Below are 26,152 nucleotides of genomic sequence, written 5' to 3' on the forward strand. Positions count from 1 at the left end.
AAGCTGATGTTTGCCATCAACAATGGGATGAAGTTCTCGCTGCCACACACAATCCTGATGCACATGTACAGGACTATTATGAAGGACAAGGGACAACTTTCTTACTCCGCGCTGGTTACCAAATTGTTTCGACACTTTCACATTCAGTTTCCAGCATCTCTTTGTGTTAGAACCATTGCTCCTATGGAGATAGGTTTGAAGATGGTTTCAAAGATGAGATTGAAAGAGCTGAATAAAGCATTGGAGTGCTTAAAGGAGAAGTCCCCAACCAAAACAAAACAAGACTCTGCTGCGAAAAAGAGAAAAGGCAAGGAGCCTATGAGTGCACCTATCAAGAAGAGGAGAGCCATTATCTTACAGGACGATGAAGACTAGGATTATCTCAAACTTTCTGCATTTTCCTTGAAAAATCTACAGAGCTTTGTTAGTTTTGAGCAGCCGCAGAACATAGAGGAAAAAGGACGAAAAGAGACAGAGCTGAGCAATGAAGGAAGAGAATAGAGAAGAGAAGGAAGTGCAACAACAAGAGAAGAAAGAGAAGAAGAAAGAGAAAGAAGAGAAGCAGAATCAAAAGAAGAGGGTCAATATGACTCTTTTGAGCCAACATTTGCAGTATCTTTGTCAGATGATTCTGAGAAGACTCGGAGTGGAACTGCAAGAGAAAAAGCACATCACTTAGGAGCTGAGAAAGAATAAGAAGAAGATTTTTCTTCTCCACCTGTAACCACAAAGACAGGGGGGCTGCTGAAAACATAGGTGCATCTTCTTCACCTGTTTTACAAGTGATGATGTGAGCAGATCTCCAGCAAATCCAGAGGATGTCTATGCATCTCAATATCCTGAAGCTGATGTTGAGCCATCCTCTCCAAGTCTGGGTGATCAACCTACTGATGTTCCCTCTCATCTCAACTCCCCTGAAATTGATTTGGCTAGACTTAGTGCTCAAACAGAACCAACAGTGGACTTTCAGAGACTGCTAGAGGTCCTTGTGGAGTTGAAGGGACAGCAATATGCAATGGAGTTTGAGATCAAGAACCTCAAAACAGCTTTAAAGTCTACTTCAACCTCTCTACATGAACAAGTACAAGCCCTTAAACTTCAAGTACAAGAGAATGCCAAGGGTAAGGATATTGAGCAGTTGAAGGAGACTTTGAGGAAGTAGGAGGAGACTATGAAGTCTATGGGGGATTTCCAGCTCGTTCGCATCCCTAAACAGTCTTGATTTAATCAAACTCTTATTATTTTTCTCCACTTTTTGCTCTTGACGAAAAGGGGGAGAATGTATGTAGATTTGACTTTATTATGATTTGACTATTGGTTTTTCGTTTTGATTGTTGAACTTTGTTGGATTTGTTGGACTTTTTGACGTCTGCAGTAACTTACTTTGGTAATACTAATTGTGGTTGGATAGTTAATTGTCTTATCTTTTCAGGATTAACATGTTTTCTGTGGTTGCAAAATCGATATTATCCAGGTCATAATCAACTTAGTTTTATAAAATATTATGTATTGCCTAAGAGTTGTTTTGCAAGATAAAAGTTCTTAAATCTGCAGGGAAGTTTTGTCACTATTAAAAATGGGGAGATTTTTGGAGAAAACTCATTTACTGTTTTGAAGTTGACAAAACATTTCCAGAAAGTCTAGTCTAAAGACTTCCAGACTCTAGTATCAAAGTTTGAAGACCACTAGACTTTAGGTTCAAAGTCTACCCTCACTGACAGTTTCCAAACTGAAGAATGAAGACTTATCCAGATGTGATATTATCTTTATTTCTTTAAGGATTCATTTCGTATGGCTCATGGATGACCTTATGGTTGGATATAGCACCTATATGATGAACTATCTTTATTGGAATCAATTTCGATAATCAAATCTTTTGGAAGGCAAGCAAACTTGGAATGTTTTACTTATGGAAACCAAGATCCCGATTGTATGAGCGAACATGATTGACGGGCTTTCATCACAAATCTTCAAACAACTCGAGATCTCCTTGATTGATTTTGTCCAACGGGTAAATTAGAAGAATTCCTTTGGAAAGTGCCAACGGTTGTGAAGGCATGAAGGAGTATTTAAGGCGGACTCTCTAATTGTTTGACAGAGTGCGTGAAAGAAAATTTTCAAAATCTGAAGCTTCCTAGTTCCTTGCTATTTCACTAAGCTCAAAGTTGTTTACAAAAGAGATAAACTCATAGTGAGACTTTGTGAGAGACAAGTAGAGACTCTTCACTATGAAGTCGAGATCATCAAGTTGTAAAATCTATTTTGAATTCTTAGTGAAATCCAGTCAATAAGCTGTCAGCACAGGAGAGTAAACGTAGGTTTGATTTAAGCCGAACCACTATAAATCATGTGTTCTTAATTCCCTTCCATCAACTCCTTTATTTAGATTCGTAGCTCTATTTATCTGTTCAAGTTTGAAACTGTTAAAGTCTAAATTCGTCTGTGATTTTCTATAAGCAATTATTACTTCTGAATCTTGCGAGAATTTTTATTTACACCTATTCACCCCCCTCTAGGTGTTATTACTAGCCCTTTCAGACTCTAAATGCATTTTTGTAGGACAAAAAGTGGGAATCAATCTTTTGATGGCGATTGGATGGAAGGGTCGGTGGCGTCTTCCAGAGGATCAACTGGCTGCAACGTGAGTTGTGGAGTCGAATCGAACTTGTGCATCTGCATTAGGATTAAGAGTATTAGCCATATGCTTATTTTCACGATCATGCGTTAGAAACGATCATTATGACAAGGACTTCAGGAAAGTGATCTCAATGCTATTTCTTTCAATGTCCTCCTTATTTGACGGATCATCCTTGTTTTTCTCAGTAAATCATCAAGAAGCGATACGGTGCGAAATGGAAGCTGGTTTTGGGATATCATTAGAATGCAAAATGTATTCAAGTCTCCATAAGTTAAATCTGCATATAATTGTCTAATCACGCTTTGCATATTCTCAAACTGATCATTTGACCATTCGACTTTGTGATGCCCAGAAAAATGGAGGTGCTGAATGAGGAGGTTGAGCAGTGACCGTACCCAACTCTAGGCGTTGGAGGAGGGGCCTTCCCATCCGATGTGAGCAACGTGTTTTAATTCGTGGGAAACCCGATTTGCAATTCTTGCTCCTTTTCGTTGTCTGCGCCGATTCAAAATGCAAACTCTTTATCAGTTTCAATGCCTGCATATCATCGGTTGTCAAGTGCTTAACAAGCATGATAATCAGTGTTTCTTTCCATTAAATGCCTCTAAAAACATTGAGTTCTCTCACAATTCATGCGATAGTAATATCCTCATTATGTGACTTCAGACGGAGGGGGATTGGATTAGATACGTCTTGCTCTACTGCTAACATGATAACCAGCAGGCGATAAACATTTTCTCTCCGACCAATGGTTACTGTCGACATACTACTTAACTCATATTCACCGACTTGAAATGGAAAGGGAAACGGAGTTAGCACACACCAAATATATGCGAAATATATCTCAGGCTTTTGAGGAGGCCTTCACTTTCGTCGGCATTCCCTCTGAGAACGGCAGTTGTTCTAGGATGGCTTCAGAGCTTCAGTTATGTATAAAGGGGGAAGCGTCAAGAAGGTTGGTTAACCATTCCAAATAAGAAGAAACTTGGACAAAGTACATCCCAAGTGCTAAAACTTGGCACGAAGAGACACTTAAAGTGCAAAAAGTTAGGAAAGTGACACTTAAGTGCCAAAATCAGAGTAAAATGGATCACTTAAGTGCCACTCCGACCAAAATGCCAACGTGGCGATTTTTCGGCGAAGTAAGTGCAAAACGACGTCGTTTTGCACACTAACGTGGCTAGACAATACAAAAACGACGTCGTTTTGGTGCTGATGTGGTAAAAAAAAATTAATTAAATTAAAATTTAAAATATTTAAAATAAAGTAAAAATATTTATTAAAAAAAAAAAAAAAAAAAAAGGTAGGCGGTTGAGGTTGAGCCCTCGCCGCCACCGCCTCCCCGCCGCCGCCGGAAGGGCGGCGACGGAGGGGAGGGGTTAGCCGGGATCGCCGGCCCTAGCCAAGGGCTAGTGACCCCGACCGACCGGCGGCGAGGGCCCACAAACCTTCACCCGATCTTGGGCGAGGGTCGGCGGCCCTCGCCCAACCGAGCCAAGGGTCACCGCCCACCTGGGGTCCCAACGACCAGCGGTCGGCCGGCCCTGGGCCCCGGGCGAGGGCCGCCGACCCTTGCCCAAATTTGGGCGAGGGCGAGGGCCGCCGACCTCGCCCAAATTTGGGGCGAGGGCTCGCGGGCCCTCATCGCCAATCAGCCGGGGTCGCGGCCCCTGGCCATGGCCCGGGGACCCCGACCGACCCCCCCTCCGTCGCTGGCACTTCTAGTGGCGGCAACAAGGGCTCACCCTTAGTCGCCTACCTTTTTTTTTTTTTTTTAATTTTAAATTATTTTATTTTATTTTTTAAATATTTTAAATAAATTTAGTTTTAAATATAATTTAACTAATTTTTATATTAATTTTTTTACCACGTCGGCATTTTGACCGGATTTTGGCCGAAATTGCACTTAAATGATCCATTTTACTCCGATTTTAGTACTTAAATATCATTTTCCTAACTTTTGGTACTTAAGGCCCGCATGGAAACGCTCCAAAAAGTGTTTTTGGAACACTTTTGTACTTTTTTGTTCTCGGGAACAAAAGGAACAGAAACGCGTTCGGTTGCGTTTTTGTTCTTTTTTTGTTTTTTTGTTCCCGGAACAAAATTGGAGCAAAAAAAAGAAACACAAAAAAGTTGCTTCTTGTTCCAGAAACAATTTTGAAGAAACGCTTCTTCTCTCTCTTCTCTTTTCTTCTTCTTTTCTTCTTCTTTTTTTCTTCTTTTTCCTTTGGCCGGCGATGCCGAGCCTCGCCTTGGCTGGGCGAGCTCGGCCTCGTCGGATCCGGGCGAGCCCGAGCTCGCCCAGCCATCGCGAGGCTCGGCCTCACCGAATCCGGGGCGAGCCGAGCTCGCCCAACCAAGGCGAGGCTCGGCCTCGCCCGCACCGGCGACGCCGAGCCTCGCCTTGGCTGGGCGAGCTCGGCCTCGCCGGGGCCGGCGAGCCTCGCCATGGCTGGGCGAGGCGCCCGCCCCGTCGGCCCGCCGGCCGGTGACCGGCCGAAAAAGAAAAAAATAAAAAGAAAGGGAAAAATGAAAAATAAAATAAAAATGTTTAAAAAATTAAAAGAAACAAAAAAAAGAATAAAATTTACCACCAAACGTGTTTCTATTCATTTTTTATTCCCGAACAAACGTTACCAAACGCGTTCTTTTGTTCAAAAATTGTTCCCGGAACAGAAACACTTTTTTTTTTTGTTCCCTAGAACAAAAAAAAAGAATAGAAACGTTACCATTCGCACCCTAAGTGTCCCTCCGTGACAAGTTTTGGCACTTGAGGTGTACTTCTTCCAAGAAACTCATAAAATTCTGTCACGCCAAACTCACATGTACGATTATGTCGAGAAAACACCAAGGCGATCCAGCTACTATTGAAGAATCAATTGGCAATAGAAGCTCGGCCAATTTATTTAAAGAAATTACAAATAATGTTCACGTCGATGCCAACCGTACCACATGGGATGAAAAGTATTTACATTAACAATTTTTGGTTAAAATTAGTCAAAATGACTACATTGACAAATTGTCAAAAGTTTAAGACTAAATTGGATAAATTGAAATAGGTTTATGACTTGTTAGTAATTTTTCCCGAGATAAAGCCCTTGTATGCTATTTGTGATGGTAAGAGCATCTTCTCTGGTTTGATCCACTACATCTTTATGGGGCCATTTCTGAAAAAGTTTTCCGCTAGATGGTTTCACTGCAAGCCAAAGATGGAGACTGGGTATGGCCAATTGCAAGATCAGAGGATTTGGCAGTGATCCTATCTGCGCTACGTGGTGCTGTCTATTCTCATCCATGGCAGGCTGATGAGGTGGTTTGGAAGGCAGCTTCTTCAAATAAATTGTCAGGTAATAGTACATGGAGCAGCATAAGAACTTCAGCAAGGTAAAAGGCATGGCACAATTAATGTGGCCGACTCCAAACATTCCAAAGCATAGTTTCATCTGTTAGCTTGCTATATTCAATGAACTCTAACCAAATGAGGTATGCCTATCTCGAATCCAGAAATCATCTGTTCATGGAATGCGCCGTTGCTAAAAGTTGATGCCAAGTGTGGAGTTACTCGAGTTGGTTTCAGCTGGGACTCGGAGTCGAAATGGGCATGTAGTACTTGGAAAGGTAAATCCATCTCAAATATGAGGTTTAAACTAGTGACTTGAAGTGTCGCATGGCAGTAGCTTTTTGTTTTCTAGCAATACTATTTTCTCTAAGATCCATCTTAATGTTCTGTATGGGCTAAGAGACATGAAGATTAGTGAAACCTGGCATCTCCCTGGCATCTCCACATCATGTGGAGACGTGTGGCCCTAGAGGTTGATTGTAAAGTGAGGCTTGTTGTTGCATTTTGGTTACCCTTCTAACAGATTTAACTCTGCTTTGTACATCGGATCAATAAAAGTTCCCAGCAAAGTCTCTTTTTAGCTCTCTTTTTTTTTTTTTTTTTGGTTCTCCTTTTTCCTTTTTTGTGTTCGGATGATCTGGCCCTCCAAAGCAGCAAAAGCAGTGACAAAGCAAGAAGCAAAAGGAGTAGGCGACTTCTCCATTCGCGCCCTCCCTCTCCATATTCTTCACGAAGTAATCGAACCGATCGTACAAGCAAAAACCCATCACGCTCCATTTGCATCCTCAAAGGCTCTCGGACTTCAAAGCCGAAGAAGTTTGAGAACTGCAGGGATCCGGGATTTAGTTTAAAGATTTTGAGAATTATGATTAAATTTCTAAAATTTAGAAATTGAGTGTGAATGATTTTGGACGAAAATGCCCCTTTCCATGGTGTGAAGAATGGCACCTGACAGGCTGACACACGCATGTGGTAATTGTCCTGGGAAAGGCTGGTATATTCGTGGAGATATAAAACACCATAAAAGTTACTTTGGAAGTCACTAATTCAGAATTTTTTTTCCTTTTTGCGCCAATCACCACCTTTCTTTTTCTTTTTTCTTTTTTAACGAAAGATGATCACCATTTTCAAAGTGAAAAAGTGGACTTGCTGAAATTTTCTTTGTATTTTTTTAGTTTTATGAAACGACCCTTTGAAAAAGGCAAAGGCCTAATTCCCTAAAAGAAGGGCCAAACTTTAGATCTAGTCTTAATTTTGAAGTGAACCTCTTTTTTTCTTCAAAAAAATCACAAACTTTAGGTCTAATATCAAATCTACCACAAACTTTTTTTGTTGAAAAGAAAAATCACCATTTTTTTACTCTAATCTTAAATCTACCCCTATTAGCAGTCATCGCCAATTTATATATTCTAGAACAGTTTTATTTTGAAGATAATTTTTCATCGATGTAAATTTATTATTGATGTGAAAATGCCACGTCAAGTTTGGATTGGACCATAGAGTAAATTTGAGAATAGATTAACAGTTGGTGATGTTTTTTAGACAAAACAAAATTTAGGGTAGCTAAACTTAAAATTTCAGTAAAGAAAAGTTCGAGAAAAAATTGAAAGTGGACTTAAAGTTTAGGGTATTTTTAGAGAATTAGGCAAAACTATAGTATAAATAAAGGCTTATGATCTTTCACCGTTACTACTTACAAGTGAGGGAGAGGGAGTGGACGTGTTTTCATCTTTCTGCTCCGATGGGTAATTCGCCTTCCGAACTTCCACAATCTGTGCCTACAAATTCTGACGAAGAAGAGGTTCTTTCTCTCTTTGGGTTCTTATGTCGTGTTTTTCCCATATTTTCTGTACTTGGTCGGATCGAACGAGGTAAGCTAGAGAAGGCAAGAAAATGTAGTGGAAAAGAACCATTTTTAAGTGAAATGCCTTGTTGAAACAGGAAAATCAGTGCGGTCAGTATTTTTTTTTTTTTTTTTATGTTACCGTTCCATTTGACATTTTGCTTGCTGAATTTCTAATTTCAAGGCAGTGGCTAATTAAATACTTGGAAAAAGTATAGTGGCTTTGTGATCGACTTGCTGTTCAGAACAGATACTCTCTCAGATTTTTTCAACTTTGTTCATTCTATGGATGTTGATTCGATTTTTAGTTTGTCGCCATCTTCGGAACCCATTTGCCTTCTTTTTTTTTTTGTTGCTTAGGTGAATCTGTACTTGAAGATCATCAAGACAACAGCCTTGAAAGCTAGGAGAGATTCGACCGTGAAACATATCAAAGCATCGATTCAAGACAAGGAACAAATCGATGAACATAGTCAGCTGCTTTTTTTCGGAGGAGATCATCTCGAAGATGGAAAAAGACTAGTTGATTATGGCATCCAGGGTGACTCCACGCTCCATCTCATCCTTCAGGACTCGACTAGGATTATAATAAAGGTTGAGATCTCATTGACCCAGAAAAACTTGCTGGTCGAAGCGAGGCAACTAGATACCATTCAAAATGTTAAATTGATGATTCAAACCAAGGAAGGGATACGGTCTGATGACTTCGCTCTGGTATTTGGTGGAAAGGTGCTTGCGGACGATAGGACCCTTGCCTCACTCGACTTGCTGCCAAAGACCACATTTCATTTGGTTTTCCATCCCAAAGATGATGTGTCAATTATTGTCGACATGTCTAGTCGTAGAGTCACATTAGGCGCTAAATCTTGGTGCACTGTGCGTGATGTCAAAGCCATAGCTGGAGCATTGATGTCTGCGCAAGTCATGACTTCGCATATGCTCTATGAAGGAAAGCTTCTTGAGGATCACAAGACATTAGCTTGTTACAACATTGCGGATGGCTCTGTCTTACAATTGGTGTCTCCTTGCTCCATTTCAGATATTTGTCAAGAGCTCTAGTGGTGAGACTTTTGTTCTTCAGGTTTGCAGGTCTGACACAGTCAAGGAATAGAAGGACAAGCTTCATCATAAGCTGCAGATCTATCTATTCAGCAAATAAATAGAAGTTTTATCTATCAATATGTATGGTCTTGGACCATTAATAATGATTTTTCTTTCGAGTTCGGTCACTTAATAGATCCACTTACTTCTATTATGTTAATATTAATTACTACTGTTGGAATTTTGGTTCTTTTTTATAGTGACAATTATATGTCTCATGATCAAGGATATTTGAGATTTTTTGCTTATATGAGTTTGGGTTAATACCTTGAAAAACCCCAAACTGGTACACATGTGACAAATTTACCCCAAACTATTTTTTTAACCACCAAAAACCCCAAACTGGTATACCTTTGACAAATTTACCCTAAACTGGTACACTTGTGACAAATTTACCCTCTGTTAGTTTTAGTTAAATTTTCTTGTTAAATTATAAAGTTAAATAACACGTGACAATTGATCAGTATATCAATTTGAGATTTTACACTCTGTTTGTCACAGTTTATAATTTTTGTGATTTTTTTTGTGGTATTAATCTAATTTTTCGGAGGGTATATTAGTCACAAATTTATCAGTTTGGGATTTTTTGTAGTCGAATAAATTAGTTTGGGGTAAATTTGTCATAAATGTACCAGTTTAGGGTTTTTTATAGTTAGTCGGGGTAAATTTGTCATAGATGTACCAGTTTTGGGTTTTTCATGGTAAAAAAAATAGTTTTTGGTAAATTTATCACAAGTATACCAGTTTATGGTTTTTTAAGATATTAACCCTATGAGTTTTTTCAATACTTCCATGTTGGGATTAGTTACTAGTTCGAATTTGATACAAATTTATATTTTTTGGGAATTAGTTGGAATGTGTTCCTTCGTCGTAAGCTGCAGGAGTGTGTGCCAGCCGAAAAGCTCAGAATTTCTTGCGTGGGAAAAATTTTGGCTGATGACCTTGACCTGGCAAGTTATGGCATCCAAGCGAATTCGACTCTCTTTATGACTATGTTAGGTTTGCGAGACTGGCACGGACAAGGAAGTGAAGCACAAGCTTCTTCATAAGGTGCAGGTGTGTACGCCAGCCGAACGGCACCATATTTCTTATATGGGAAAAAGGCTGGCTGATGACAATCCGGGCGGATTCGACTCTCTTTGACGTGTGGCGCCTGGAGGTTGATTGTAAAGCGAGGCTTGTTGCTGCATTTTGGTTCCTCTTCTAGCAGATTTAACTCTGCTTTGTACATTAGATCAATAAAACTGGCCAGCAAAAAAAAAAAAAAAGATTTTTTTTTTTTTGTGTGTTCAGATTATTTGACCCTCCAAAGCAGCAAAAGGAGAAGGTAATTTCTCCATTCGCCCCTCTCTCTCTTTCTTCTTCACAAAGCAATCGAACCGATCGTACAAGCAAAATCCCGTCACGCCTTTCATTTGCATCCTCAAAGGCTCTCAGACTCGAGAGCCAAACCTCACGCAGTTTGAGAAAGTTTGAGAATTGCGGGGATCCGGATTTTAGTTTAAAGAATTATGATTAAAATTCGTAAATTTTGAAATTGAATTTGAATAGCTTTGGACGAAAATGCGCCTATGGTACAAATAATGGCACCTGGCGCACACACACGTGCATGGTAATTGTCCGGCGAAAGACCTGTATCATCGATGAGCTAGAGGGTCAATCGAGACAAAGTCACTAATTCATAATCTTTTTCTTTTTGTAATAATCACCACTTTGGAAGATGCTTTGGGAAAAAGTGGACCTGCTGAAATTTTCTTCTTATTTCCTTACCTATATGGAACGACCCTTTGAAAAAGGCAAAAAGTACAGTACAAATGAAGGCCTTTTCATCTTTCACCGTTGCTACTTACAAGTGAGGGAGAGGGAGAGGGAGCGGACGTGTTTTCATCGTTCTGCTCCAATGCTGCTTCGCCTTCTCAACTTCCAGTCTTCATGCCTCCAAATTCTGACGAGGAAGAGGTTCTCTCTTTTTCTCTCTAGTGTTTCATGTGATCCGTCCTTAATTTCTTAGGAGCGTGAATGATAACTATTAGAAATTGATTTTTCTATTTTTATTTTATGGACAAGCTTCTAAGCAAAAAAGCGAATTTAATAACGACACAAAATTTATATTCTCAAAATAAAATTTCCTTTGATAACAACAAAAAAAATTTCTCCCTAAACAGTCAACGAGCAGCAGCGGGGCTAGTAGCAAGAGCAAGCGAAAAGAAGAGTTTTTATTCATTTTTGTTCTAGAAATAACAAAGTAAAAAATTTTACTTCTAATTTCCAAACTTGATTCTAGAGTAAAAATTTGTTCTAGAAATAAATAAATAAAATGAAATTTCTTTATCAAATAGGGTTGCGTTTGGTAACGCTCTTGAAAATAAGTATTTCTGTTTTTTTTATTCCCGAGAGTAAAAATGGAACATAAACACATTTGACAAGTCTTTGTTCCTAGAATAGATTTAGAATAGAAACAAAAAACAAAAACAAAAAAGTTGTTTCTTGTTCCTAGGAACAACTCAAGAATCAAGAATCAAGCTTTTTTCAAGCTTTTTTTTTTTTTCTTTTCTCTTCCTCTCTTCTTCCCCTAGTCGGTCGCCACCTCGACACTGGCCGATGACTTGCCAAATGAGGCTCGACAACTCGTCAGAGCCTCGCATGCCCTCAACAAGGTTGCTCCGAGCTCGCCAATCACCGGCGAGGCCCCTTGAGCCTCACTGTGGCTAGGGAGGCTCCCACAAGCCTCGCAGTGGCTAGGCGAGGCACGACCTATCACACCCTAAAACTACAAAGAACGGGGATGACACGGCCATCCTTCCATGCGAAGGACAGCCTCAAACACAACCAATAACCTAATATCAACTTATATATATCTCAAACCATATATACATACATATTAGATAAACCAATAGATTAATTGCAACATCAGAGTTTCTATAATCCACCAAAAAGAAATATATATTTAGAACTCAACCAATCCAACCACTAGCAAGGATTATGTGCACCACTTTCTTAAACCATACCCAAAAATAGAACTCCCAAAAGTTTCCCAGCAACGCTCTCGTCCTACTAATTGCTAATCCTGAGACTTGAAAACATGGAAGATGAATGGAATGAGCAGCTCAGTAAGTAGTATATATCATAAAAGCATATCGAACTTCCACATTACATATTTAAAACTCAAAACATGGCTCATTATCGCCAAACAAAAATAGAATAACTTGCATAACAAAACGCGTTATATGTTACCTCAACCTAGCTAAATCAAATAGCAAAATTTATCATTCATCCATAATAACAGAACAAGCACAACCGATTTGGTTCAATAATTGGACTCAACCTATCTCATATCAACAGTTCATTCCACGCTCAAAATCCAAACTCAAGGCCTTGGAGGTGGCTCTCACAAAATTACGTTATCGTGCAGCACTTAGCTCTTGACCAGATATAGCAATAGTACAAGGCCCTAGAGGTGACTCCCATGAAATTACGTTATCGTATAACACTTAGCTCTTTACTATGCATGTCAATAGTGCAAGGCCCTAGAGGTGGCTCCCATGTGACTCAAGTCGCCATGTAGCACTTAGCCCTTGACTACAAGACCCTAGAGGTGACTCACACGAAGTTTCGTTGTCACTTAGTCATTTACCTGTTCACAACACATTTGATTTCCTCAACACAACACATATCATCTTTTAATAGTCATCACATAATCACATAAATCAATTGTACCAAGACAGCATGCATAACCCTTCAAAAGAGGTTTGTCGAATCATCTCACAATAACTCAAAATTACCGAGCACTACATCCATCTTTATACAACAAATAGGCCTTCACTTCTTTACACAAGTATATATCGATTACTCTTACCTCAGTACATGAGTTTCACAAAACAAAAGAAGACATTAGCATTACTAACCTGGAGATACCCCAAAATCAAATAGCGTGTGTTATTTGATCCTTCGATCTCGCGATCCTATGAAGTAAGCGAGAATCAACATTAAATTTAGGTAACACGCTACGTCAACCACGAAACGGCTATATTATGCCTAAGCGTTAACAAAACGATTCATATGCGCTAATAAATCGCTTACTCAAAATAATTATTCAAGTCGTTCATAACGCGACACTTGAGCTTAAAACTTAGTTACGCTATAACTTTCTCTATCAAACCATGTTCCAAACATACTTATAATCAATAGAAAGCCCTTCTAACATACTACAATAATCTCAACTTGATCATCCCAAAATAAAACCGAAAACTAACAAAATAAGGACCCGAAGCTGCTGGACGCATACTGTTCACTGCACGCGGGAAACTTCAAAATTTTGTTTTGAGCAAACCGTAAGTTCAAATCACGATCTGTAAAATCTCATGGCTTCACAACACACTAACCTATCATTTTTACAAAAATACATAGCTCAACAACTCCAAAATCGGACTTCGCTGCTCTATTTTCCAAAAATTTCGAATTGGAGCCCTAAACCCGTAAATTACTTTGATTGGACGAAAGAGGGGCCTAATCTCTTACCGGGTGCTGCGTTATAAAGTGGAGTTGGCTTGGCTAGGCATCCGTGGCATGCATATGCCAAAACCCCTTTCCTTTCTTCCCCCTTCATTTCTTCTTCTTCTTTTTTCTCCTTTTTGGTCGAGGGAGCTCTAAGTTGCTTTTTTTGAGCTCCCCCCCCCCTCCCCTCTCCTTTTTGCTTTATTGACTTTTCAACTCATTTTTCTTCTTTTGGGCCCCACCAACCAAATATTACACGACATCACTCAAATCTAGCAAAGCCGAGCTTTGCCCAGGCACTGCAAGCCTCATCGGCCACTAGCGAAGCCCCATCAAGCGTTGCTGTGGTTGGGTGAGGCTCGACCTCGTCTAGATTTGACAAGGTTGAGTCTCATCTAACCAAGACGAGGCCGAGCCTCGCCTGGCCACGGCAAGGCTCAACCTCACTAGTGGCCGGGCGAGGTCGCCTTGCCCAATCATGACAAGGCTCAGGGTGACCTCGCCAATCACCGACTGGAGGAAGGAGAAGAAAAAGAAATATAAAAAAAAAATGTAATAAAATTATTAATAAATTAAAAGAAATTTTAAATTATAAAAATATATGGGGTTATACCAAACACATTTCTCTCCTAGGAACAAGAATTTTGTGTAGTTACCAAATGCATTCAAATGCTTAGAAACTGTTCTCGAGAAACAGAAACAAAAAAAAGTTTTTCTGAAAAAGATCGTTCCCTAAAATAAAAACATTACCAAACGCAACCTAGATTTCTATTCCAAACCTATTCATGAGAATATATTAAAAAAAAAAAAAAACGGAATGGTTATTATGTGTGCCCTTAATAATTTCATGAGGGCTTCAATAATTTCTCGCTTTTAGAGGAAATGGGAGGATTTATCTCATGTTTTTTTTCCATATTTTCTTAACTTGGTCAAACCGATCTTTTTGGTGAAACGCCTTGTTGAAACTGGAAAATCAGTGTGATCAGGAAATTTTTACATTTTACTTTTTTGGTATTGTCATTCCGTTGAGATCTTGCTTGGTGAAGTTCTAGTTTTAAGGCAGTGGCTAAGGCCTATTTAGTAACCGACCAAATGGTAAAAAATTCTGTTCTTTTATTCCCGGGAGTAGTTTTGGAACAAAATTGTGTTTGGTAAAATTTTATTACCATGAACAAATTTCTATTTTTTTGTTTTTGGAAGTAGATTTAGAACAGAATCAAAATAAAATAAAAGTTGAATCTTGTTAGTGGGAACAATTCTAGAATCAACCCCATATTTTCTCTTTTTATTTTCTTTTTTTCTTGTTCTTTTTCCCTTTTCTTCTTCTTCATCTACCGCCACCGCCGCGGTTGCCGTTCGCCACCCACCATCATCGGTTGCTAGAGGCAAGCCCAGCCATCGGTGGTCGAGCCTCGCCGAGGGCCAGCGACGCTTCGGTGAGGTCGCCGGCCCTCATTTGGCCGGTCGCCAGTCATCCTACCTAAGGTCGGCAACCAGCCACTTGAAGAAGAAGAATAGGAAAAAGAAAAGAAAAAAAAAGAAAAGAAGAAAAAAGAAAAAAAAAGTAATAAAATTATTTAAAAATTTAAAGAAAATGATTTGGAGTGGAAATTTTTTAACACGGTACCAAACACAATTCTATTCCGTGAATTGAAATTTTGGACAGTTACCAAAAAGCTTAAAATGTTTAGAAATTATTCCCGAGAACAGAAGTGTTACCAAAGGCACCCTAAGTTAATACTTGGATAAAAGTTTAGAGGCTTTGCGATTGACTTGCTGTTTATAAGAGATGCCCGGTTAATTCTTTCTCAGCTGTGTCAGGTTTTTCAACTTTGTGCAATCTATAGAGGTTGATTTGATTCTCAGTTTGTCGCTTAATCCCATCTGTTTTTTTGTTGCTGAGGTGAATCTGTACTTGATCACCAAGACAGCAGCCCTGAAAGCTAGGAGGGATTCGACCGTGAAGCATATCAAAGCGGACACAAAACAAATCAATGAACATAGTCAGCTGCCCTTTTTTTTGAGAAGATCATCTGAAGATGGAAAAAGATTAGTTGATTATGGCATGCACGGTGACTCCACACTCCATCTCATCTCGACTAGGATTACACTAGATGTGGAGATCTCATTGACCCAGAAAAACTGGTCGAAGCGAGGTGTCGGGTAGCGTCCGAAATGTTACATTGATGATTCAAGCCAATGAAGGTATACGACCTGATAAGTTCACTCTGGTATTCGGTGGAAAGGTGCTTGCAGTTGATAGGACCTCGCCTCACTCAACTTGCTGCCAGTTGTTGTCAATATGTTTTCCATCCCAAAGATGATGTGTCAGTTGCTGTCAATATGTAGGATCGCAGAGTCACATTAGCCGCTAAATCTTGGGACACTGTGCGTGATGTCAAAGCCATAGTTGGAGCATTGATGCCTGCACAGGTCATGAGTTTGCATATGTTCTATCAGGGAAAGCTTCTTTTACAAGATTGCAGATGGCTTTTGCTTACAAATGGTGTCTCCTATGCTTCAATTCATGTATTGTCTGTAATGGTAAGATTGTTGTTCTTCAGGTTTACAGGTCCGACACGGCCAAGGAAGTGAAGAACAAGCTTCGTCATAAGCTGCAGTTGCCTGTGCCAACCGAATGGCAGGAAAAATGCTGGCTGATGATCTTGACCTGGTGAGTTACAGCGTCCAGGAGAATTCGACTCTTCTTGAGATAATCTCACCTCCTAGCAAATAGGAATGCCTAGAGTTTGTAACTACTCAGTGATCAGTATCATATTTTAACTTGCTTGCTGAATTAGAAGGAATTTTGAAGAGAAAGCTGGAAATTAGTGTCCGACATTTATGCAACAGATGCTAATTTTCTTGGTATGTCATAAGTAAATCATGTGCGATGAAGGTCCAGTGTATATCTCTGCTTCCTTGCATTGAATATCTGGACATCGTAGAATCACAGCAGTACATTATATTGCTAGTTATTCTGTTTAATGAATGTCGTTTGCTGAAAGCTTGATCTTAGACCTACCTATCTCAGTAGAAGCATCCTGGAACACTTCTGCTCAGCAGCACCAGAGGGAACTCGGAGGGAGGTCTGATTTTTCAATTTAGTATTTGTTCCGTGGTTGCTAAGAATTTCTGGAGTCGATCTAAGCAAGCAAACGTTTGAGCACATGATGGTTTTCTTGTATATGATTTCACATATCATTATCCAGCCACGACAAAAGTGGTAAGACGATGAGTCAGGAAATCTTTTGGGGGCAGATGGTCGGTTATCGTTTGTACGCACTGGCATTATGTGTTTAGATGCCTTTTCATCTCTGTAAACCATCTATTTCGAAAGCAACTCCTTGGGTTTACTGGTTTACCTGCCTGATGCAAGTCTGAGTCTACAAGTCTTTTCATTAAGTGAGCCGCGGTCTTGCGGTCTTTGTGACACTACGAAAGTATCCATCTTCCACTGACCCAAATTTGTTAGCAGAAAAATGTCCTTAGAACAAGAAACTCAACAAGAGAGACAACTTGGTTTCGGAAGATTTTGTTCAAGTCTTTACAATTTGCATGTACACTAACCACTAATCATTTCTCACCCATTCCCTTCTTCGGACACTTCGGTAACTGTGCTGAGATGACTCTGAATCTTCATTAGTCCTTGTCCACGTTCGGTCCCTGACCCATGCTCTGTCAACGAGGATGCATCGTTCGAAGGACTTTGCCCTTTTGATCGCAACATCCTTGTCGACCCACTGCCAGATGAACCCTTTGATTTCCTCCTCCGCGATTGCTTCGACACCATGGCAGCATCGTGTGAGGGTGTCTCTACTCCAAGACCCAAATTCTGGTTTTTTCTAGAATGTCGGGTGGTGCGCAATGATTCTTGAGTCAGGGAATCAGTGGATGAGGCTGATTTGCGGTGCCGCCTCAGATGCCTCGTTGCACTAGAGGCACGCTTGGAAGGTGAGCTCTGAGGTGAGCCAAAGCCTTTAGATAGTAGGTGTCTTGGTGAGTCCTGTGCATCCTTAATGCTTCGCAAGAGCGTGTCCGGGCTTCCTGCCCCGGTTTGCTTCATATCCGCTGCAACAACAAGTTTGCACATAGAGAACAAAATCATTGTTATCACGCTAAATGCGTTGACGATTCTAGATGTATTTTGTAGGACGGAAAATGGGAACCAACCTTCCGATGGAGATTGGACGGAAGGGTCTATGGCGTCTTCCAGAGGATCAACTGGCTGCAACGTGAGCTGCGGAGTCGAATCGAACTGGTGCATCTGCATTAGGATTCAGAGTATTAGCTTCTGCCATATGCTTATTTTCACGATCATGCGTTAGAAACGATCATTATGACAAGGACTTCAATAAAGTGATCTCAATGCTATTTCTTTCAATGTCCTCCTTATTTGACGGATCGTCCTTTTTCCTCTCGGTGAATCGTCAAGAAGCGATACGGTGCGAAATGGAAGCTGCTTTTGGGATATCATTAGAATGCATCATGCATTCGGGTCTCCGTAAGTTAATCTGCATATGATTGCCTAATAACCCTTCGCATGTTCTTGAACTGATCATCTGACCATTCGACTCTGCGATGCCCGGAAAAATGGAGGCGCAGAAAGAGGAGGTTGAGCAGTGATCGTACCCAACTCGGGGCGTTGGCGGAGGGGCCTTCCCATCCGATGTGAGCGACGTGCTTTACGTCCGTGGGTAACCCGATCTGCAATTCTTGCTCCTTTTTGTTGTCTGCACCGATTCAACATGCCAAACTCACATCAGTTTTGGTGTCTACGTATCATCGGTTGTCGAGTGCTTAACAAGCATGATAATCCGTGTTTCTTTCCACTAAATTTCTCTAAAAAGATCGAGTTACCTCCCAATTAATGCGGTAGTAATTCTTGTCATGCGCAGATGGAGGGGGATTGGATTAGACATGAGTCACTCTACCGTTAACATGATAACCAGCAGGCGCTAAACATTTTATCTCTAACCTATCGTCGGCGTTGACATACTACTTTAATTCATATTCACCGACTCAAAATGGAAAGGGAAACGGAGTCAGCACGCACCGAATATATGCGAAATATATCTCAGGCCTTTGAGGAGGCCCTTCACCTTCGTCGGCATTCCTCCTGAGAATTGGCGGTCGTTCTAGGCTGGCTCCGGAGCTTCAGCTATGAATAGAAGAGGAAGCGTAAAGAAGCTTGGTTACTCATTCCAGACAGGAAGAAACTCAGAAAGTTCTGTCACGCCAAACTTACATGTATGATTATGTCAGGAAAACGCCAAGGCAATCCGGCATCCGTTGACAGTTAGTCAGGAATAGAAGTTCGGCCAGCTTGCCATTGCTCGGCCCGACCGGCACAACGCCATTCTAAGGATTGCTAAACAATTCGGTATGGGAGATCAAAGATGTCGAATGGCTGGCGGCGGAAGAGGCTGTCGCGCTCTGAAGATGTCTTCCTAATGCTCGAAATGGTCGACCTTCGACGAGAGACAACGAGTTCTTATGACTTCCGTGCTTGGTCAGGAATGAAGATGGATTGACATGTTGCAGACACAGATCTGGTTGGGACGCGCTTGTCTGTTCCAATTTCTTGCCTTGCCAGTCAATCAACAACCAGTTATTTTGACCCGGATTCAAGGGGGCAAAATAAGGTTAAAAGCAGAAACCAGACATGCCAAAAGCTCTCTATATTTAGGGGGAAGGAGAATAGGAGGCGGTTGAACGGGTCTCTCTAAGGAAAGCGCGGGAACAGCGGTTGGACATTTCGTTATCCATGGAAGAAAGCCTGTGCTTGACCGGTACAATGGGATAGCTAAGGGGTGCTTGGAAAAAGCCCGGTGCAAAACTCTCAGTTCCTCCTTGTAAGGAAAGAAATGGGAAGTTTCACTGCACTCGGTATTTGAGATGACGGCCATGTGATGCTTCCAAGAGCACCTCATAATTGTTCGACCAAGATTCTAGAGCGTTATGTGTATATCATTGAGCACATCGTTGTCAGAAGATGAAACATTAAATTAGCGTGAATTTCAGTTAATTTGAATTTGCACAAGTTGTCGAATTGATCAATGCTATAACAATGAAATAAAGCTAATGATCAGGAGCTATTCTCGGTCTACCTTTGCAAACCATTTTTCTAATTGTGATGCTAAGCGGAATTCGATGGCGACATGCAATTTTTCGGTACAATTTCCTTTGAGGGTCTCTTTTATAAGTCATATAGATCTATAAAAATGTGTTTTTCAGTCTCATTCTCAGTTAGGCATCATTCTCACGGTTGAAATAAGTAATGCGAATAAATGCTAAGCAGTTGTTCTTAAATTTAAATCTGTTATATAATAAGCTGGTTATTCATTCTTCAAAATCATTTCTAAGTTCAATTTGAGCGGATTTCCTTAGATTTACAAGGCTAAGGGCAGTTACCAAGATTAAAAATCAGCAATGTGTCGCATGGCGAAATTTACTTATTAAAGCTAATGAGCCACGAGGCAAGCACAGGAACAAAAGTTGTCGTCCTCGTTATTCATAAGTACAGTAATTTACAAAAGGTGACTTTCAGCCTTTTCCAAGCATAACAAAACCGAAAGATCTTTCTTTCATCCGGTGTTTTTATGTTGAAACAAGAACTGACTTCTCTAACCGAAGCCATGTCGTGGAAATTTATCTGATTAATGGCTTTTCTAGGGTCTCTCGAGGGATTAATCTCCCGTAGTGCCTTGTCGTAGAATGTTACAATGCCAGGCGTCGAAATCATGATAAGTATTCCTGGTTACGACGAGGCACAGCGAGAGACTCGTCCCCGGAGAGACCGTGTCTGGGGGGCTTTTCTATGGTCCCAGGAGTCTAGTGCAAGACGATATGAGGACATCTTATGTAGAGGAATTTCTGAAAAATTAAGCTACCAGTGCATTAGAAGTTACTTGGGAAATGGGTCATGGTCTCAGCCTTGCACATCCAAGTCAAAGCTCTAGTTTTCCCTTCCAAATGAAGCTAGCCATAGAAAAAAATACAGCAGACAATTAGAAATAAGCTTAAGTTCTGAATTCCAGAGTCTCCTGTAGTAGTTGGTAACCTTCCCAAAATTATGAACTGTGTTCAACGACTGATAGTTTATTATACGTAGATTGCAAAGCAATGCGTGGATGGGGATGCATATGCCTGCGCTAGAAGCATGCCGCCCTTGGTAGATTTGATTCATTACGAAGCTTTCAGATCGTCCAAGCCAACACTAGCCTGCGTCAACAAAGTAAATACATTTTAGTGGACAATCTTGTGAGGCATTGAGAGCCAAACAAACAAATGGATACAACATTGATGCCATGAAAAATGCGAAAGGGGGCTACAAAGACTATGGATGAGAAATGTTAACATCATGTCCTCCTGTTTTCACATTATTCCTCTGGATTCAATGTGTTATGGTAATTTTTGTCAAAAGGACGTCTTCAGGAAGGTATCAGTGAATATGCAAGAGTAAAGTTAGTCATGCCCGACAACCAAAATATAAAGATAGAGAAGAAAGAATGACTATGTGCCCAGCCACTTTTTGTCACTCAGAATGCTTTAATTTAGTGCCTCAATCATATGTCAACCGTATGCAATACAATAAGAAACGTAACAGCAAATCAAGAGAAATTCCATCAGAAACATTTTACCAGAAACTTGTGATTCTCTTCCAGAAGAGGAGAAAAGCTAGTGCAGAATTTCTCCATGTCAGCATTCACATCACCAGAGCCGCCTATCACATCCATGAACTTTTTCCTATCGGGAGCAAGCTTCATGGCGACCTGCAATTCCCAGTACCCGTATAAGGATAAAGCTTAGTAACAAAAAATTCTGATCCATTTTGACAAAAGAGGTTTTTTACTAAATTATGGATAAAGTATCTTTTCATGATCCGCAAAATGTTCAAGTCCATCTTCATTAAAAGCTCAACCACAAATTAGACTTCAATGATTTCACAGGATCCCTGGGAAGTCTAAGTTGAAAGGAAGGGTGTACTGGGTATCTTGAAGCCAGAAAATTAACAAATGTTGCAAAACAACAGTTAACGTACAATGTCTTTTTTCTCTTTTGGCAAAAATAGATGGAGGAACTTCACAGGAAAGAAAGACTCAAATCCTAAGTTTTTCCAAAGGATGCGATAATTGATGACAAGATAATCATTTTGCATTTTACGTCGATATTACTGAAAAGAGTGATTTTTCACAAGGTGTAGTAAGTATTGGTTTGGCATGAAGACATTACAGTGAAACTTGAGCTTGCAAGCCAGCCATGCCACTTTTTGAGAGTTTTGCCATAAGAATCTGAGCAAGCTTGTGACATCGTCCAATCAGGATGAATAAGCAAGTTGCGAAACAGTTCGACCAGATAATCCATTGCTCTGTAGCATGTCAAATATAAGCATAATGTAAGCAAGTCATCATGCCAACTGAAAGATACAGGTGATTAAGCAATGGATAGCTTGCTTAAAGGTTTGAAGACAACTATTGGTCTAAAATGGAATTCATTAACAGTGCAAAACTAGAAAAGATAATAAGGAAAATCCCCGGAGAAAGGTCCCAAAGAAAGCTATCTGGGAATGATATGAATGTGTTACAGTAATTTTTTTAATTCTTGAATGAAAACCTTTCCAATTATCTTCTGACTGGAAGCTGTTCTGCAAATATTCAAGTATAAAGCTTTTCCTCTTTTTTGGAAAAGGCCTAGTACAGCAAGCATTTAAAAAAAAAAAAAACATTATTTTAATTTTTTTTCCTAACTACTTTTTCTCCAAAAATTGAATGAGAATACCAAGTGTATCATAGTACTATTAACTTTTGGCAGAATTACAAGCTCACAAATTATTGAGCCAGTGATCTTTTAAAACCGAAGACAATCTGATGAAGCAAATAGGTGCTTGAATAAGTAGAATGGATCTAGAAAGCCATTAACAATTCTCAAGCAACAATACTCTGTATAGCAATTCCGCTATGGTTTAGAGAACAAAGGATTTTCATGAACTTTGTCTTTCAAAATTTATGATGTACAATAAGTCAAAGGTGTTTTGGCCTTATTGTTCAGTATCATTTTTGCTAAATTGCAAAGAGTTTTTAGAATAAATATAACAAGCAAGCATTTAAACATGTCATATAACTATTCTTTGAAAATATTTACCGTGAGGTGCAAGCATACACCAGTATGCACAAGTATGTGTAGTTCAATCACAATTTTGTTGGATCTTCGAAGTGGCAAAGTCCATATTATTGGAATTAATCACCTTAAATTTCAACAGTTAACTGTCTTATTTTTCATAGTGCGCAGGAGAATCTCTGAATTTCTCTTTCTTATCAGCTTACTTATCGGTTGTCACCAGTCAAATAATTTCAACCATCATTCAATGTTATCCACTGACCTTTAAGCTTGAACCAAACAATCAAATCTTAAGTTCTGTACCTTGTCAACCAAAGAAGTCCATTTGTGCAACTAGAGGATGCCTTGGTCGTTTTAGCTTCAACCTCTACTTGTACCATACTGTACAGGAGTTTGAATTGAGATGGATTGGATTCATATTTAGCTTCCAGCCTCTACAAGCATATTAACAACGCATGAGGTCATTTCAACTAGTACTTGACAAAGAGAGGTATCAGAACGCACTTGCTCACATAGGTACAAGAGAACTGAGAACATGACCTCAAGAAAATAGTCCACTGAAATGACAATTGTCCATACTAGATACCCAGACCTAATAAATATAATTCAATTGCAGCCGGGTATTTCAACAAGCACCTCACCTCCTTATGGCACAGTATGTAAAGAAAGGAAGATGGAGATTGTGCAAGCAAGAAATGTCAGTAGGAAATTTCATCGGACAAGTGCATAACATTGTTCTGGTAGTATCCACTGAAAAATTTACAAAACAGAACAAAGAGAAGCTGTTCTTACTGATATATTTCCACCAATGTCAGATTTAACAAGTGCCATAGCAGTACCAAACTTTTCTGAAAAACAAAGGAAATCCATATATTAGAAAGCTCTCCATGGGTAATCACAAAGCTTTAGATGTAGAGTATGACAAAACAAGTGTACATGTAATGATTATGTTCTGTATACGATAAATCTGTTGCTTCTTAAGTACAACAGTTAAATTCTTAAAATCTGTAGGTACATGGGAAGGATGCATAGCAATCAGAATAAAAGAAATGAGCACAGTGCCTTCTGCAAAAGCAAATGACAATGCAATTGGTGCTTCTTGTATGCGGGTTCTTATCAAGACAACTAAAACTACCATCAGCCTGATTGGAATTCAACTTAATTTATTATAATTCAGGTTAAGAACATTGTTTACACTAGGAGTATCTCAGAAATCATAATGCCTGACCGTAAGAATGATTATGGTGATGGAAGTTAGCTTCTAGCAGGATCTGACTATGACAGACAAGAAGAAAATGCAGTACAAAAACAGCTCCCTCGATTATTAATATGCAACCTGAGTACTTATCAGTGCCTCGCCCTTCATTTTATAGTTTCTCTGCAGCTTTGAATTTCCTAATAAATTTGAACATTACCTGCAACTTCCACGCTCATTTAGACAAAGTCTAAAAAAGTTTATGAATGAGTTTCTACATGAGAAGTCCCTTGTCAGGTTTAGTATAACACAACTCGCACCAGACCAGCTGACCTACTTTTCCAGCTGAATTGTGATAAGGACTCACCAATGACAGGCAAAATCAGTTTGCACACATCAAGAAAAGGCCTGGTCAGCATTTCCCCTTCTTCCGACTTGACGTGCTTCATGCCCTCCAACGAGGGAGCAAAAACGGTTCCCTCCATGTCCAAGTTGGCTGCCTAAGCAGAGACAACAAGGCGTGAATGATAGTTCCAGCAATCACACAACCAAGCTTTTCTCGGGCACTAAATTCCATGCGATATAGTAGGATACTATACCGTGCAAAATACATCAATCTTTAAGACTCGACCGAACAACCAAAGGAGGTGACATTCACAATAATCATTGCAAGTGCAAAATGCACTGACTAAGAAAATACCATATGAATGATTCACTGCCAACCCAAAGCAAGATATCATCCGCAGCATATGGTCCCGGTACGAGTGTCAGATCACAAACGCGCTCAAGCATTCAGCTTTTCCATCCACAAAGTGGACATCAGGAGAAATAACAAGAAAAACAGAGAAACTGAACCCTGTAGTGATCGGATCGCAGAAACAAGAACCACCCACGACCCAGAACAATTAGAAAACTCAAGCCACCAATCAAAATCTCAAGATCACTGCAATGCGCAGCTACAGACAAGAATCAAATTTCCCTTCCACGGTCCATTCGACGTCTCCCAAACAACAGGGCAACTAAAAACGAAAGAACCCACAAAACAAGAATCTCGAATTCGCAAGAATTCAATCCAATCCGATCCGATCCCGTTGGCCACCACCCAAGATGGACCAGGCCAAGCTATACCCACTACCCACAGCATTACAATCAATCACGCGAGTGCGACCCCGATCTTGGGAAATGCACCTGAGATTGGGAAGGAGACGGAATCCAACGCCGGCGAAAGAAACCCACGACCGGAAAAGTCGAACTGCAAGATCCTGCGGAACGTAAGGCTCTCGCGAAACGGAAGTCGGGATCTTTAAGGAATCTGATGCCGACGAAGAGGAAGCGTCGTGCGGGAGGGAACCCTGCCTCACGTCCGCGACGGTCAACAACGGTGCGATCTGGAAATTCCGCGGATCAAGCGGACCAGAGATTGCGGCGGGGATCCGATCTGATCTGGATCGTCGGTTATTTCTTTTTCGTGCAAAAATGTTCCCAAGGGAAGTGATCATTAAAGTTCTCAATTATGAGGAGGCAATAGAAATTATTACATCAGTTTCGAGTTAATCTTATCTAATCATGGAAGAGGGAGGAGCGGGATTCGAATCCCCACATTTTCAATAAGAATTGAGGTGACATTCTCAAGAGGGATTGAGGTGTGAACAATATAGTTTCAGAAATAGGTTTCGACTCCCACACCCTATAAAGAGGCAGAGTAAAATAAAGGTGTGTAACGAAAACTTTCCGAATCGGGACTGGACCAAACCTACCGATTTTGAACGGTTCCCACGGTCAACGGTCTAGTTCTCGGTTCCTAATCTTGGAACCGGCGACCGATTGGTCCGATTCCCGATTCCAAGGTAGGAAGCAAACCGACCTGACCGGACCAAATTTTTTATATTATTTATATATATTTATATAAACATATATAATATATAAATATTATATATGAAACTTATTGTAATTGAGGCAACAACCTCTTATGTAACCAACATACCACCAAAACTCTTAGAAAACTTATTTGTTAGTTTTATCTTCTACTCGATGTGGGATAAGGCTCTAAGAGTTCCTCATGCTTACACTATCTCTCTCTTGCTCCACTCACTTGCAAACGACAAGGCACTTCAAGCCTCAAAGAGTCCGACATCGACTAAATATTCAAAGTATAGAAGAGAGATTGTTTATAAAATCTAAGCCAAGCATAGATTTTACTCAAATTGTTCATGGCTTTTATGCTTAAAATTAAGCGTGAAACATATAAGTTATGATTGATATTCACACAAGTGAAATTTGAATATTTTGCACGTGAAAACATGTGTGACTAGTTTTATTAGATTGCCCAGGAACCGAATTGGATTGATCGGTCCGGAGCATGGTCATTATTTAGTGAATGGTCGTTCTTTAGTGAAAAAAAAATAGTACCGATTCTATTGG

General features: G+C 40.1%; 3 protein-coding genes across 4 annotated transcripts; 1 reads left to right on the forward strand and 2 right to left on the reverse strand.

The window, feature by feature from the left end:
• Positions 1-7,682: 7,682 nt before the first annotated feature.
• LOC104414475 (polyubiquitin) lies at positions 7,683-9,140 on the forward strand. Its single transcript, XM_010025610.3, has 2 exons — positions 7,683-7,779; positions 8,182-9,140. The coding sequence occupies exons 1-2, from the start codon at positions 7,720-7,722 to the stop codon at positions 8,878-8,880; spliced, it is 759 nt and encodes a 252-aa protein (XP_010023912.1). The 5' UTR covers positions 7,683-7,719; the 3' UTR covers positions 8,881-9,140.
• Positions 9,141-16,977: 7,837 nt separating this feature from the next.
• LOC104417210 (CRIB domain-containing protein RIC5) lies at positions 16,978-20,157 on the reverse strand. The gene is made up of 5 exons (XM_010028520.3): positions 18,665-20,157; positions 18,473-18,577; positions 18,049-18,149; positions 17,590-17,683; positions 16,978-17,487 (listed from the first exon to the last, which is right to left on the reverse strand). Exons 2-5 carry the CDS (start codon positions 18,528-18,530, stop codon positions 17,000-17,002), a joined length of 741 nt encoding a protein of 246 aa, XP_010026822.2. The 5' UTR covers positions 18,531-18,577; positions 18,665-20,157; the 3' UTR covers positions 16,978-16,999.
• A 203-nt stretch (positions 20,158-20,360) lies between these two features.
• On the reverse strand, positions 20,361-25,191 carry LOC104414476 (glycolipid transfer protein 1). Of its 2 annotated transcripts, none has more exons than XM_010025613.2 (7): positions 24,920-25,191; positions 24,099-24,227; positions 23,329-23,384; positions 22,840-22,970; positions 21,652-21,787; positions 21,060-21,191; positions 20,361-20,640 (listed from the first exon to the last, which is right to left on the reverse strand). In XM_010025613.2, exons 2-7 carry the CDS (start codon positions 24,214-24,216, stop codon positions 20,605-20,607), a joined length of 609 nt encoding a protein of 202 aa, XP_010023915.1. In that variant the 5' UTR covers positions 24,217-24,227; positions 24,920-25,191; the 3' UTR covers positions 20,361-20,604. The 2 variants fall into 2 exon arrangements, with proteins under 2 accessions (XP_010023915.1, XP_010023914.1); XM_010025612.3 differs by having other exon boundaries at positions 24,099-24,231; positions 24,920-25,188.
• Between the last annotated feature and the right edge of the window lie 961 nt (positions 25,192-26,152).

Source organism: Eucalyptus grandis, chromosome 8 (assembly GCF_016545825.1).
Source record: "Eucalyptus grandis isolate ANBG69807.140 chromosome 8, ASM1654582v1, whole genome shotgun sequence".
NCBI classification, from domain to species: domain Eukaryota; kingdom Viridiplantae; phylum Streptophyta; class Magnoliopsida; order Myrtales; family Myrtaceae; genus Eucalyptus; species Eucalyptus grandis.

Bases quoted from the DNA above. Each gene is read 5' to 3' on its own strand.
- LOC104414475 (XM_010025610.3), top strand. From the start codon at position 7,720: ATGGGTAATTCGCCTTCCGAACTTCCACAATCTGTGCCTACAAATTCT. The intron at 7,780-8,181 runs GTTCTTTCTCTC...TTTGTTGCTTAG, and splicing joins CAAATTCTGACGAAGAAGAG to GTGAATCTGTACTTGAAGAT.
- LOC104417210 (XM_010028520.3), bottom strand. From the start codon at position 18,530: ATGCCGACGAAGGTGAAGGGCCTCCTCAAAGGCCTGAGATATATTTCG. The intron at 17,684-18,048 runs GTACGATCACTG...ATCCTAATGCAG, and splicing joins CCGCCAACGCCCCGAGTTGG to ATGCACCAGTTCGATTCGAC. The intron at 17,488-17,589 runs GTTGGTTCCCAT...TTGTTGTTGCAG, and splicing joins CGTCCAATCTCCATCGGAAG to CGGATATGAAGCAAACCGGG.
- LOC104414476 (XM_010025613.2), bottom strand. From the start codon at position 24,216: ATGGAGGGAACCGTTTTTGCTCCCTCGTTGGAGGGCATGAAGCACGTC. The intron at 22,971-23,328 runs GTAAGAACAGCT...ATATGCTTGTAG, and splicing joins ACATTGGTGGAAATATATCA to AGGCTGGAAGCTAAATATGA. The intron at 21,788-22,839 runs GTACAGAACTTA...GACATGCTACAG, and splicing joins GGACTTCTTTGGTTGACAAG to AGCAATGGATTATCTGGTCG.